This window comes from Halichoeres trimaculatus, unplaced genomic scaffold (genome assembly GCF_033239565.1).
Source record: "Halichoeres trimaculatus isolate MK-OKI-2021-1 unplaced genomic scaffold, fHalTri1.1 fHalTri1_scaffold_5, whole genome shotgun sequence".
In the NCBI taxonomy this organism is placed as follows: domain Eukaryota; kingdom Metazoa; phylum Chordata; class Actinopteri; order Labriformes; family Labridae; genus Halichoeres; species Halichoeres trimaculatus.
Window position 1 is genome coordinate 6,980,295 of NW_027437183.1, and position 15,414 is coordinate 6,995,708.

The following is a 15,414-nucleotide window of genomic DNA, read 5'->3' on the forward strand; positions in this document are numbered from 1 at the left end:
AAACTGAAGTGGGAGGAAAGTCTGATGAAGCATGTGCTTCCATCAAAACGGTGTGTAAATGCAACACGAAACATCGGGGCTGTATGTTCCAGATGCTGCTGCAGCGCTGAGCATCACCTGGTTCAGTCTGCACGGCTTCAGCAAACGTTCGCAGGAGAAGAATGAAACATGCAAACACAGAGGGTTCATGTGCATCTGAGAGCAGTTCATGAGTGGGTGTTTTAAATGAAATGACTCCCTTCTGTCTCTCTGCTCTCCCATCGCTCTGTCTGTGGGAGATCTGAAGCTGCTGAGACGATCTTGGCTGATTGCCTCAGAGAAAGCAGTGAAGTTGCAGACCTCAGAGGAGAGGATTTGTACAGACTGCTGGCCTTGACACATTTTTCTTACCTTTAAGAAAAGATGTTGAGATGTCTGGTTTGAAGTCAGGGTTCCACATTGTTCAAATGTTTTGATACTAATAAAACTTTAACTTGGAGGATGAAAGCTACGATTAAATGGTCATTTAGTTCTCCTAGAAAATCCTGCTCTTAGAGACTCTGTTTGGATTTTCTGTTCGGTGTTGATGGCAGTGACACCTTTGACTTGAATCGACAGAGGTTTTCAAAGATAAAGACTCTGTTTCCCATTAACACCATTACCTGGTGTCTTGCCATTTGTTGAGCATTTGTTTTGGAGAGCAGATCCCCTTTCAAACTCTACTTTTCTTTGTCCAAGACAACTTTTCCCAGAAACATGACAACAGTCAAACTTTGTAAACTCAGTTTGTGTTTAGTGACCTGAGGGTGAGCAGACTATCTGTTTGGCGTTACTCACAGTCAGTTTTGCGAATATCTCAGGAATGAAAGTATCAACTGGCAGTCCTAGAATTTGCTAAATGATATCATTGCTGAATTTGCATAATTTTACATTTGCATGTCATCATCATAGACACTTTAGGAGTGGGAAAGACAAAAATGTTCTGTTGATTATTGTTTTTATTTTCTAAAGCCAAAATATCAATCCTCCTACTTTATGTGAGCTTGGGACCAGCAAAGTGACCCAAAAGAGACAAATACACAATTCATTTGTATGCAGTTGCCTGCTTTGGCTGCAGCAGGGATGGACTGCTGTGAGTAAGGTGGACTTGTCTGCCTGTGAGTGTTTTGAGCGGAGGGGCAGCACCCGCTGCTTGTTGAGGAGACAAAGATTGATGTGTGCTTTTATGTCAGGGGCTCAAAGTCCAGAAATGGTCACTAGGTTTAGAGGTGGGTACCACCCACATTTGAAAAAATACAGTGCCTGGCAATCGGTACTCAACGGTACCAATTTTCGGTACTTTTGTGCATGTTTATGTGGCAATAAATATTTATTTCTATAATAATAAAATCTCAAAGTTTTTCAATCTAACATATTTATTTATCAATATTTTAACTTAAAATGCTGTGTTCATGTCCAGCATGGAAAATCAGCTACCGTTTCACTCCCTCAGAGTCACAAGGATGCGTTTAGGTACCTAAACATGGTACTGTTTGATTTTACAAGAACTGGTACTCTGTACTTTAGATGGGATTTGTTTGGTACATATAAAAGTACCTGATTTGGTGCCCATCCCTGACTAGATTTATCTCTGGTTGCTTTATTGAAAAAGAGCCACCAGAGAAGCTAACACTACCTGGTGCTCAAGACATTTTTGTAGCATGCAGTGTGAGGGAATTCTGGTTGTGCCCAATCAAACACAAGACCTGTGGTCTATGTGTCTTATATGGATGAAGCATGTTCACCTGGGAAAGAGCAACTGAAAATAAGAGATAACCTTTTAAAAATTAATTTAAAAATTTGGTGCTGATAATCTCATTTTGAACTGTAGATCATGAGCAGTCAAAAATGTAAAAGCAAGACTTTTTCAAGATCACTAATCAACTCCTCACAAGGCCTTTAAAATGTTGTAGAATAGCTCGCAACACTAAATAAAGCTAGAAACCATTCGACTAAAATGTAAAATCTTCAGTAAATCTTCTGATGAACGCTCTGTGGATCCAGTACAGTGTGTATGGCGCAGTCTAAGAAATATAGGGTAATTGGTGTCACCTTTTTCAGACATATGCTGTGTTGTCGTCTCATTTGCCATAACCCAATTCCTAAATAGAGGGATCCTGTGACCCAAGCTGTCCTCAGTCGTCACTCTATGACCTATTGCATGAAATGCTCTCCAGTGCTTGGGTGTGAAACCGGATAGGCGTGTCGGCTAAATAAAGACATAGCCACAACAGTTCTGATAAACACACAACGCCTTCACTGGAACACTGGGACTGACATTTGCATAGGAGAAGCCTGCTCGACAAAAGCACAACATGCACAACAAGATGCGATATTCAAGCATGCACGGACAAAAACAAACACAGCCGGGACCAAGATGTGACAGTTAAGAGGACTGGAAACTTCACGGTGTTCACACACTGATTCACACACAGCTCGTTGTGTCTGAAGTGCTGCTTTGTATGAGAAATTATTACAACTTTGCTAAACTAAAGGCTAAACAGAAAGTCTCCAAAACCAAAGCCAGACATCATAGTAGTTTGAGTTCTGATTCTGCAATCACAGCTCTCGCCTGTTGTGCAGATTTACTGAAAATACATCTCAAACCCTTCACTTTTAGAATGAATCACTCTCTTAAGAGTCAACAAAACACACCTCTTACCATCCCACAGAGCCAAACAACTTGTAACAAGTTCAAAATGAGACCCTGAAAAAGACGGAGCTCCCAGATAGTTAGCCGCTAAAAACAAATGTCACAGCTTCACAGCAGGGGCAGGAAATGAGCTGTCACGCTAAAAGCACCGAGGGTCATTAACTGATCTATAAAGGCAAAGTAAACCACAACAGGCTGTCTCATAATCAATAGCTGACAACCTCTTCTGACACAGAGATAAGGCAGGGGTCAGATTAAGTATCCTCTCGGGCCGTGTTGCCGGCTGAGCAATGACAAGATCCTGTTCCAGAAAGGTTACAGAGCTGCAGCATTACTCAGCCCGCATGACCAGCGCTGGATGCTTTAAACCTCCACAGGCTGGAGGACGTGGTGTTTACAACAGGAGGAGAAGGTGAGTGCACAGAGCCCGAGGCTGTGTGCACCAGGGAGGAGGCAGAGGAAGGTAAGAGTGGTTGTTTAGAGTCCAACAGTGACTGTGACAAAGCTGCAGGGGCTGATCGACTTATACCACAGCTCCTTTCACACATTCCTCCACTCCTGAAAAGTTCAAGACTATTCCCAGATAGACTACCAAGATGCCTTGACTTCACCTGCAAGCTCTCTCGCAGAAATTCTGGTGATGTGTGAATGCAGAAAGTGATGGTATGAAAAATCAAAAGCAAAGTTTCCACCTGTCTCAGTTGCGGTATCATGTTTCTACTTTTTTTTTTTCTTTATTCAGAAACATCCTTGTAGAAATTGTAGTGACAGTAGTGACAGGGTGAAGGGCAAGTTCAGGAAATGTCATGATCTGAGGCTCTGACGAGTGGTTGACTTTCTAGCCATACAACAATCAACGTCCTTGTTTTTTTTAACCTCGATTTTAAGTTGTTTTGTCTTGAGTCAGTAAAGTTGGATTGTGTCTGTCCCAATCATTTACACATCTAAGGGGTCATTTACAGAACAACGGTTTTAGAGTAAAACGCAAACCTACTGTTGCGTTCAGCCTCGCGTTCACACGGAAACAGCGTTTTAGCAGACCTGAAACGGAAACTTTTGAACATGGCCTCCAGAGTGGAATTTTTCTGAAACGGTGCCGTGTGAACAGCCGGTGTTTGCAGTGGTAACGCTAACATCACGCAAGCACATACAACAGTACAACAGTATCGTTATTCCGATCATCACTGCTTGTGCTGCTGACTCTGCTGACCGTCTTCAACAAATGTGCATCTGTTGCTCCACTTCTGCACTTAGCATTCGCGCCAGATGATCGGCCCAACTCTACTTGGGTGGCGAACTTCCAAAAGCTGCTTTTGGACAAGACAGTTATAGCGCCAACTACAGGCCTAGCATGCTTTATTTTCTCTGCATATTAGCGTTTGTGGATGAAACGTTGTGTAAACTGGGCCTAAAGTTACTTGGTTTGGTTCATGTGATTGAGGGTGCCTGTGTAGGGCAGTCTGGGGGAGGAGTCTTCCCTTCTCATGATTGTTTCTTGGTCTGTGGATTGGTACCTTTCACATTTTAAACAATACGGTACGGTGTGCTGGTACTCAACAGTACTAATTTTCGGTATTTTTTTGTGCTAATGTGGTAAAAAATATCAATTTGTTTAATAACAGGATATAATATTTTTTCAATTTAACATATTTTTGCTTCAATATACAATCTTGTAATGCTGTGTTCATGTCCAGCATTGAACTTCACCAAGTCTTCCAGTCACCCTCACAGTCATAAGGATGCATTTAGGTACCCAAACATGGTATTTTTTTGTTTTACGAGAATCAGTACCCGGTACTTTTGACAGGATTCGGTCAATACCTACAAAAGTACCTCATCCGGTACCCATCCCTATCTTGGTACAGGCTCTGTGAGGACTATCCATTTGGCGTTGGCAGTAGGGACACCTTTGACCAGAAACAGAAATATTTTGTAGGATGAAAATACTGTTTCTCATGAGCACCAACGTCCACTGTCATAAGGACAGGACTCTTGCCATTCTGAGAAGTTACATAGCATTATTGTTTGAAACATGAAAACAATAAGACTCAGTAAACTCAGTTTGTAGTTTAGTATCCAGGAAGTGAACAGACTATCTGTTCAGTATTCCTCACAGCCCTGTGCCCTGAGACGTCTAACGTTAGTGAATCCTGGTTGTGTCCTATCAGTGCTCATCTACCAACTGCAACCTCACCAAGCAGAGCTAACGTTACCTCACTCTTCATTTTATTGATAGACTCTAAAGTTTGAACCGACCACTGCAGAATAACTGCTGCATGTGGGTTGGAATGGACATCATCACTAACAGCTTAGCTCTTGTTTTAGCCCATGCTCTATCACTCTCCTGTTTAGCTTTCTTCTGCTCTTGCCTTCGACACTGCAAAAAAAACTGAAATCTTATCACATGTTTTTGATTTATTTTGAGTAAAAATAGTCTTATTACACTAGATATGAGCCACATTGAACTGGTCAGTCCATAAAAATGTCTTGTTTTGGGTTATTTAAAGACAAAATGAGGTCTGAATTGTTTGTAACAAGGAAAAAATTCTGCTGATGGAAGAAGAAAAAATTGCTAAAAATATTGATTAATAAAAATAATAATGATTAAATTTTTTTTTACTTGTTAGAAGCAATTCAGACCTCATTTTTGTCTTTAAATAACTTGAAGCAAGACATTTTTTGAACTACTTAGGTTAATGTGGCTCATATTAAGACTAAAAACACATTTTCTACTGAAAACAAGACAAAATAACTTGATAAGATTTCAGTTTTTTGCAGTGTAATCTCTGATGAAGTCCTCACAGGTCTTTAATATCACCACATCTATGACTCGGTCTGAGTGTCTCTGATTGTTTCCGGCTGCATTCACACATCAGCTCATCCTGACTTCACACATTTCATGAAGCAGCAGGAAGAAAAACAGACTTGGATAAAATTGAGAAAAATTTTGCAAGTGGAGTTCATGTGTGAAAGGGGCTGAAGACCACAAATTGCACATCCATCAACAATTCTTTAGATGACTTAAGCCTCTTGTATTGTCCAAAGGTTTTTTCAAGTGACATCACATCCACAGACGATACAGAAAAATCTTTCATTCGCTTCAAACAGACGACACAAAAACACACTCAGGAACCCCGTTACACTAACACATAAACACACTCTCAAAGGGAAAGCAAGGTGGTCCCCATCACTCACCTTCAGGTCCCGGTGCACCACACCCATTTGATGGCAGTGAAGCACCGCCTCCAGGATCTGCTGGATGCAATGACTGCATGCAAACACCAAGGAGGGAGGAGGGGGGGCGCATGTTAGTCTGAGCAGCGCTACAATCCCGTGCACAGGCCAGAGGTGTGGAGGGGGTAAGGTGGGGAGGAAAGGTGGGGGGAGGTATGATGAGGAGTGGAGGGAGGGGTTAAAGGGTTCAGCAGGGAGTCGAAAGGGATCCTCTGTTGCAATGCGTCATCTTTCATTCTTTTGTTGTGTCTTACTACAGGTTAGCATATAAAAAGCAGCGAATAATAACTGTATGTGTTTAAAATGAAAAGCTTGGTTTTGTATCCTAAGCTGCAGCCCATCGAGTTTGGCTTCACTTTTGAGGAGCTGTCATGCCATCCATTTCTTTCCTTTTGATGAGCTGGCTGAAGCTCAATTTGACTCTTCATTCAGCAACAGAAGATTCCTTTTGTTTTTGCTTCACTTAACCTTAAATATAATCTCTGGTTTTTGTGTTAACACCCTCACTTTTAACCTTAGGAGACACTTTCACTGTCCAGTTGTCTGCAGGTGAACTCTAGATACCTCTCTGCCTTCCAGGTTTAATCCAGAAGGCCTTGGGTGATGAGAGGGTGTGAGAATGTGGCTGGTGTTGATGGAGGAGGTGAGGGAAGGAGTGAGTCATTGTGAAATTTGAAACATTTAGAACAAGGGTCTGCAACCTGTGGCTCTGGAGCCTCATGCTGCTCTTTGACTCCTTTGCAGTGGCTCCTTTTAGCTTCAAAAATGTATTGTTTCACCAAAGAATTTTTGTTTCTCTTACAGAGGGCATTAATGACAAGAGACATTGACGTTAAATGAAATAAGCGTTGAACTAAATATGCATTACCACTTGCAAGAAAGCTTTTTAATTTTTTGTTATTTTGCAAATTTCCTATTTTTTTTAATTTTTTATTATTTTTATTTTTTGAAGAATGTTTGTAAAATATTTGGAATTTTTTATTTAATTTTTTGACATTTTTTTCTATGTCAATTTTTGCTTTTTATTTCTGACATTTCTTTTACATATTTATTAAAAAAATAAAACTGCAATTTTTGAAAAATAAGCAAAATTTTGAAATTGCATTATTTAAGTTTTTGCGAATTTTGGCCTTTTTTTAAATTCATAAATTTTGAAAAATTTTGCACATTTTTGACAATTTTTGACTAATTGATATTTCATAAGTTAAGCAATTTATTTAATTTATGACGGGAATTTTTTTTTTTTAATTGCAAATTTGTTGAAGATTAAAAATGTAAGACATGTACAATTTTATAAACACAAAAGACTTCTTGTTTAGACAATTATTCACTAAATTTTTACTTTGTTTAGAATTTTAAACACATTTTTGTCTTTGTTGTGAAGATAAATTACATTTGGTGGCTCCTGAAATGACTTGAATTCAGGTGAGCTGATGCAATACGGCTTCGAAGAAAGTAAAGGTTGCAGACCCCTGATTCAGAAGATGTGTCTGGGATCTCGGCCATGTCTGCTGGAAGCTTTTCCAGCCTTTGCTGACAAGAGCTGTCAGTCTGATGTCAGTTCACCAAACCTCAAACTTAGACTGAAATTGCAGTGACGAGATGAGACGTCTGCACGGAGGAGGGGAGAATATATGTGTGGAAAGAAACACATGAGTGTGTGTTTGTATAGGGCAGTGCTCAGGACTTCCTGGGTGCAGATGTTGGATGTGTGGTGCTAAAGCTCCATGAACACACACTCACTCATTTACTCACAAACACAGGCAACTAAGCTAAGGGGGCTGTGGTGTATGTAGACCAAAGCTGCACCATGCATGTGTGTCTCCTGTGCACTGACGAGTCATCTTTCTAACAGATTCTCAATTTGTTTTCCTGTAACTGCTCCCCCTGGTGGCTGGCTGCAGTGTAGGTCAAAAAATCCATCTCCCGGTCATTCCAGATGGACTGTGGTCAAACTTTAAAAAAGTTAATACACTTTGTAGAAATGTTTCTCACGTCCAATTGTTGTGGTGGTTTGAAGATATTATTTGGCCGCCTTGTATACAAATGTCTTTTTCTGAAGAGTTTTGTTTTCATTAGTTATAAGAGGTTAAAAATGAGGCTTTACGTCACATTTAACGATGATTGACAGCTGTCGTTCTTTTGTTTTTTTTTCAGAGATTGTAAAATATGTTGGGAGGTAGAGTCAAGAACTGATTAGACTCTCGAAAGAAAAAATATAATCATTATTTCTGTTACTCAGATTCTCCCAGAATCCCTAGTCTCTAGTCTTCCTGTCTGTGCCTGGGATGGAAATAAACGTGAAATACCTCCAAACTGCTGAGTTGCTGTAGCACTTGTACCAATACCCTTCCATATTTGCATCCTTATTAAAGAGCATCCTCTGGAGGATTTCCCTCTGGTTCAGGTCTGATGTTTTACACCAATGGCTTGGAAGATGCTTCTTAGGTTTGTTCAAAAAGTCTCCATCCTCTGTTGTTATTTGTGTATGGGTTTCCCTTAATAGATGCATTTGTTGCTGAATGTCTTTAACAAACGCAGAGATCAATACAGCCGAGTCAAAGCCAAAGAAAAGTGAGGAGGAGGGATGGAAAAAATCAATAAAGATGGTAATAAATAATCCTGCAGCAGTTTATCTCCCCTGTGGGAGGAACTGATGCTTGTTTAGGAGAGTGTAAACATGAGATGTTTACTATTCTTGCAGGAGGATGTGTGTGTGTGTGTAAAGTGGGTGAACGTGTGTGTGGATGAAAGGGTAATTTACGATTCGATCTGGTTGTCAGTCAGTGCAACAGGAGCTTTTGTTTCGTACTTGTTTGTTGAATGATTGATAGGAAGGGGGGGTGAGGGGGGAGGGAGGGTGGGGGGTGAGGCAGGCCCAGGTCCTCCAGATAAAACAAACAAATAATATAGTAAACAAGAAAAGAGGAAACATGAGAGCATACCAAGAGACAAGTCTGACAAGGCGGACATTAGACAGGCAGCTGACAAGACCGACACGGACAGACGAGACGCAGGAAGGAAAGGAAGGAAGGAAGGAAAGGATGCATGCAAAGGTTGTAGGTGAGGGATGCAGATGCTTCTCTACATATACTAACCTTCAGGTCCCTGTGCACTATGTCATGTTGGTGAATGTGATGGACACTTTCTAGAATCTGATGGATACAGTGACTGTGAAGACAAAACAGAAAAGGAGGGATGGTGAAGGAGTGAAAGGGGGGGTGAACGGAGAAGGAAGGAGGTGGAGAAGTAAAGGAAAGGGAGGAATAATGAGGATGCTAGGAGAAAAGAGAGGCATGAGATGATGCAGGGAGTTGAAAGATGAGGAAACGAAGGATGACGTGAAAGATAAAGAAGGGAAAGGTGGAGGAGAAGGATGCGGGAAGAAATGATGAAGAGGAGGGAGGGAGAGGTGGGTGGAGGAGACAAAAACGTTTTCGTTTTGCTTTTTCAAACGTGATGAGAGACAAGAGCACAGCCACAGCAGAACAACCCGACAGTCGGAAATCACAACAAGACGAGGAGAGGAGAGGAGAGGAGAGGAGAGGAGAGGAGAGGAGAGGAGAGGAGAGGAGAGGAGAGGAGAGGAGAGGAGAGGAGAGGAGAGGAGAGGAGAGGAGAGGAAATCTAAATCTATGTATAGCGTAATTCTGAATCATAGATAAGTGGTGGGTTGATGCCGGGTTATTTTTCCGGCATCAAAAAGAAAAACGTCACTATCTGTTCTGAAAATGATACATCTACACCTTTCTCACTCTTGTGTGCAGTGTGTGTATGTGTGTGAGTGTGTGTGTGTGTGCGAGAAAATGTAATGTGCAGAATATGTGAGTAATAACAGGCGCAAAGAGACAGGCAGCCTGCAGGATCCACACCCACACAGCGTCTAGTGAGTGGGAGGACCGAGAGAAAGAATGAGAGAGATAAATGTGCTCACTTGCTCGTAAACACACACACACACATGCACACACACATTTCAGCACACACATCTAAAAAAAACATGACTCTCTGACTGTAGTCACATCCTGATCTTAAACCTTAAAGCTGGATTTAGCAACTCTGGAGGAAAGCAGGGAGAGTAAGCAGGATTATGAAAGTATGAAACCGAAAGCATTGTCTTCTCTATTTTTTTCACCGTGTCAAACTTCGCTTGCTCTACGTTGGTCATGTGAGATAAATGCACCAGAAAAGCACCAATCATATTTGAAACCCCTTTTCCACCTAGCCAGTTCCTGTGCTAGCTCAGAGCTGGTTAGTTCTTATTCCTGGCTGGATGGGCTGGAAGAGTTTTGGGGCTATCCTAAATCACAGCTTTATTCATCATTTCATTTAAACATCATATAAAACCCTATAAGTCAATGAACATCAACTAGTGGTCTAGGGGCCAAATCCAGCCCACAAGGGCCCCCAGATTATTGTTGAAAAATACTCCAGTGGTGAGAACAAACTCTGAAACTTTTTCCATTTATTTTTAAAATCAGCTTTCTGAAACTATCTTGTGCTGTCGCCTGCCTTCAATCAAAAATAAACACAAACTGGCTGCATGCAGGGACGCACTTTTTGTCCTCTCTTATTCAGTCAAAGTTGAGTTAATAACTCCTTTTAGTTTCGCACACAGGTACAGCATTTCTCAAAGCTGGCACAAGGCCTGGGACGATAGTCGATAAATCAATTAATCTTACAATTAATGAAATGAACGCAATAATTTAGCTGGCCTCAATGACTCCCCATGTACATGCGTGTTTGTTTTCCTCATCTCTCAAACAAGCTGGATAATAATAATAATATTAATAACAGAACATTTTATTTCAGGGCACCTTTCAATACACTCAAGGATGCCACACAAAACATAGTTTAAAAACACCTCAACAAAAGTTAAAAAAAAGAAAAATGTATATATTTAAAATTTTTAAAGAATTTGATTTAAACAGTAAAACGGATGGCAGTCAGACTGAGTAGGCCTATCGGAATACATGGGTTTTGAGGGGGGCTTTGAAAACAGTCAATGAGTCAATGTCACAGATGTCCGGTGGGAGGGAGCTCTCAGCACCTGGGTGTGTTTGTTCTACTAATACTCATGGAAAATAAAATTTCATAGCATTTTAAATGGTTTTCTGACTTATTATGATATATTAATCTTATATCAGTGGTTAATGGTCTGAAAATAATACTGTCAATAATATCGTTTATCAATAATTGTGGGACAATATATCGTCCAGCAGAAGTTGTTATCCGCCTAGGCCTGGTTGACACTATAAAAACACACTGAGGGGTCCATTCTTCATGAAAGCTTTCCTGCATCAATTTCCCTCTTCAGGCTCAGTGAGCGACATTTTCTTAGCTTTAAATACATTCAACATCTGTTCTCCACAACCTACAACACCACATCTGACACTGATGCATGGCCAGATAGAATCACAAATATGAAACCTAAAATACTGCCACTGCCCCCTAGAGGCTAATTGTAGTACAGGTAATATGAGCCTGTTAACAATAAAAAATACCAAACAATAAAATAAACCTGGATTTTAAACTGATATATTAAATGGTAACTCATGATATTATATACATACTAGAAAAGCACTCAGTGTCCTACTTTAATGTTATACTCCCTTTCAGCAGACTGTCTGCTACAATTTGGTGTTAGCTGCAGGTTTGTACAATAATTTGTTACCTAACAGTGTTGAAAATGATGATGACACAGTACATATTTCGTATTCTGGATCGCAGTATCCAGATTATTGCCAGGATCTGGATCATACTTTTACATCTCTGAGAAATTATGGTGACCTTGTCTTGTATTGTTTTGCAAAGCAATCCGACCATTTATTGTGGAGTTATATACACATTTACAGTGATAACGTACCTATCTCACAATAATAAAGAATCCTTTAAAATAAAACAGGATCCAGAAGGTGATCCAGATCACTTCCAAAATGTAATCACTTCTTCCTTATTCCATTTTGAAGATTTCCTGAAAATTTTATCAAGATTTGTTCATTAGTTTTTGAGTTATGTTGTTCACAGACAAACAGATTCATTTCACGAGAGCATCCAGCCCTCATAGAGTCTACCAAAAAAAAGAATTGACCTATTTATGTCCATCTTTAAATCCCGCACATGTTCCTTTAAGTCTAGCTGTAACTGTAGATTTCTCTAAACCTCATCCTGATCTGTTTAGTGGAGACTGTAATGATCGGTGCTGTGCTCAGACTGTGGATTGACTTGCACATATTACACTTTAGCTGACTGTTAATCCTCTGTCAATCTTTTAAAATCAATGGAGAAGTGCTCTCCTGCTGCTCTCAATTAGATAGAATTCAGGCCTGTTTCTGTGGATCAACAGATTAAATGTTGTGTATTGAGTTTGGGTGAAAGTTGAAAAATCATGGATGGAAATCCTTAAAGGAGAAACGTGTCAATTTAACAGTCTGCAAATGTACTTGGGAGGCTGAAAATACACACTGTGTGTTTTATTCCTCCTGAAAATGTCAAATCTTTCATTTCAAGCCCAGTAAAATCCACATCACAGGAAACATCATTCTACAAAATGATGTGGCACCCTTATCGTGAAGATGGCTTTTGAATTGTAAAAAATGATCAGGTGCTTCCTTCCTCTTGCACTGCACTGCTTTTTAGACTGACCGTATAACTTGATCTCAAATGAAAGAGACACAAAAGACAAAAAAAAAACTGTATTCATGCATAAACCTGATTCAACCTGCCTCTGTCCATCTGAGTGTGCCTCCTTAACATCTTTCTCCAAAACCATAACACCCATCCACAGAACTCATCTCTTCATAAACTCCTGGAGGAGCAGAGACGTAAAAAAAAGTGCAGCCCTCGACACATTTGCCAAAAAAAGCATCCTGCTCAGCACTTTGAACAACAATGTCTTGCTGTTCTCTGCAGGGATGCTGAGAGGAACAGGGAGGAGAAATCAAACATGCAGCCGGTCTGTTTGTCAGGAGACGGCAGCTTTCAGCACACACGCACACACACACACACATACCAGGAAAAAACATGGCCAATCCTGTCTGCGATGTTAAATGATTGCAAAACTGAATCAGAAGGTTTTCCAGAAATGTTTTCACTGAAGAACACAATGCAGGTCCTCAGGCATCTTCTTCTAGCAAAATGTCAACATGCTGCACAAATTTCTGCATTTACTTGTGCAACCACAGGCAAAGGTAACTAGGGATGGGTACCGAGTTAGGTACTTTTACAGGTACTGGCCAGATTCTGTCAAAAGTACCTGGTACCAACTAAACATGGTACCAACTCATATAAAATCAAATGGTACCATGTTTAGGTACCTAAACGCATCCTTATGACTATAAGGGAGTGGAAGAGTAGATGATTTTCCATTCTGGTCATGAACACACCATTACAAGGTTTTATATTGAAGAATAATAAGTTAAATTGAAAAGAACTTACATTCTATTATCCAACAAATTGATATCTTTTACCACATAAATGCATAAAAGTACCGAAATTTGTTCCTGTTGAGTACAGATACCGATTGCCAGGTACCAGAAATTGGTGTCTGTTTCCTTTCAAATGTGAAAGGTACCCATCCCTAGAGGTGACTCTATGAGTGAACTTCTTTTAGCTTTAATGTGGGATAAACAATGAAGAGTCCAGGATTTAGTTTTTGATAAGTGTGGTCTGAATGGGAGCTAATTTGTGGGGCAGCCTGATCTGACAAGTTTCAATTCTAGCCTTTGTGTTTACTCCAGGGGTGGCGGACCAAGGCCATCTCTCCTGTGTTTTAAAAAGGGATGCACAGATCCAACTTTTCTGGTTCCAATACTGATACTAGGTATGCACCGATCCGAACCTGGAATCCTGTATTTGCGCTTATCCAGACCCTAAAAGCTGGATCAGGTATAGTGGGAAAGGATCGGTCCAAACTTGACACCAAGGCAAAACAATAATTTAGTTTACAAGGTATAAAATAGTAATTTCTGTAAATTCTGAAGCATTTTTTAACCAAATTTCTGCTAAACATTTAAACACTTATAGTCTGAATAAACATGAACTTCAGTGATTCCATATGTACTAATTTTTGTCTTTTACTTAAAACATTACCAATCTTATCCCACAGTAGAGCATGCAGGTTATTATTTAGCACTGGAATTGGATCAGGATTGGAATCTGTATCGGGACCAGAAAAGCTGGATCTGTGCATCTCTAACCAAACCTGGGCTTTGGGTATCAACTGATACCGATACTGATACTGATACCAGTGTTTAATGATAACCTGCAGGCCTAACTGTGTGATAAGACTGGTATTGTTTTAGGTAAAAGGTAAAAAATGAGTATATGGAGTTACTAAAGTTAATATTTAATGAAACCATAGGATATTTAAATGTTAACCAGCTGTTTGGTTAAAAAACATGCATCAGAATGTGCAGAAATTAATATAATTATATTAGGGATGCACGATATTATCGGCACAATATCGGTATCGGCTGATAAAAGCTTTAAAACACGTTTATTGGTATCGGCAGATATGAAAATTTCTGCCGATATGCACAGCCGATAAGGTGCTATTCATTTAGGATTATTATTATTTTCCATCTGAAAAATAAGCTCCTTAAATAAAATGTAGCACTTCATTTATTTGCACTGCAGAGCTCTGTGTCTGTCACCAGGTTGTTACAGTAGCTCTAAAATAATCAAATGCAACTTGGTTATGTTTAAAAATGCATTGTACATTTTAAGTTCATGTGATCTAAAGAATTTATTTTTCTGTATTTCAATACTGAAAGTCTTGAGTTTGAAAAAATAATACATTTCTTATTTATGGTAAAATCAAATGTTTTTTTGTCTTGTTTTATGTGTGTTTCTTAAACAAATAAGACCGTCACAATTAGAATAACATATAAATTCCAGTACAGGATAGACTTAGCTTTCTTTACAGTGAAAAAAACAAACTAACTTGTGATTATCAGTATCGGCCAAAAGGGGTTTCGATATATTGGCATATCGGATATCGGCAAAAATCCAATATCGTGCATCCCTAAATTATATGATATAAGAATTTGTAAGTGTATCAGAGGTAACATTCAAAATCAAGTATCCAAGAGCACCGGTAAAAAAGAAAAGGCGGTCGCCTGGATCGGCATCATGGATCAGCCCCTTCCCACCAATCCAGCTTTACACCCCATACCAGGATCGGTGTATCCTTAGTTTTAAAAAGGTTCATATTTGTGAAATGTTTGTGAATACGCTGCGTTTTTTAGGAAATAGTTAGGAACATTAATAGAACGTTTTGTCTGCTCCCTGATGAGGGGGGAAAAAAACCCTTGATTAAGCATTGGGTGTAATTTACTCTCAATTTGTACTCCTAATTGCCTTCATCCAATCAAACGCTGCTGAGGAGGAACTCTGATAGATACTGACAAGGTGTGATGTCAGCCTGTGTGTGTGTGTGTGTGTGTGTGTGTGTTTGAGAGACTAATTACTGAGGCTAATTAAAGTCCCACTTCTTGCTGGTCTCCAAGGGG

The 15,414-nt window shown here is 39.8% G+C and overlaps 1 protein-coding gene across 6 annotated transcripts in view; it reads right to left on the reverse strand.

Annotated features, from left to right (window-relative positions):
• camk2b1 (calcium/calmodulin-dependent protein kinase (CaM kinase) II beta 1) overlaps positions 1-15,414 on the reverse strand; it is a 99,045-nt gene that overhangs the window by 51,935 nt on the left and 31,696 nt on the right. For 4 of the 6 annotated variants that reach the window (XM_074670128.1, XM_074670126.1, XM_074670125.1 and 1 more), the window contains exon 6: positions 5,867-5,939. In XM_074670128.1, the coding sequence (XP_074526229.1) occupies positions 5,867-5,939 (73 nt within the window). Of the gene's footprint in view, positions 1-5,866; positions 5,940-9,003; positions 9,077-15,414 lie in introns of all 6 variants that reach the window. The other 2 variants (XM_074670127.1, XM_074670124.1) reach the window with 1 other exon arrangement.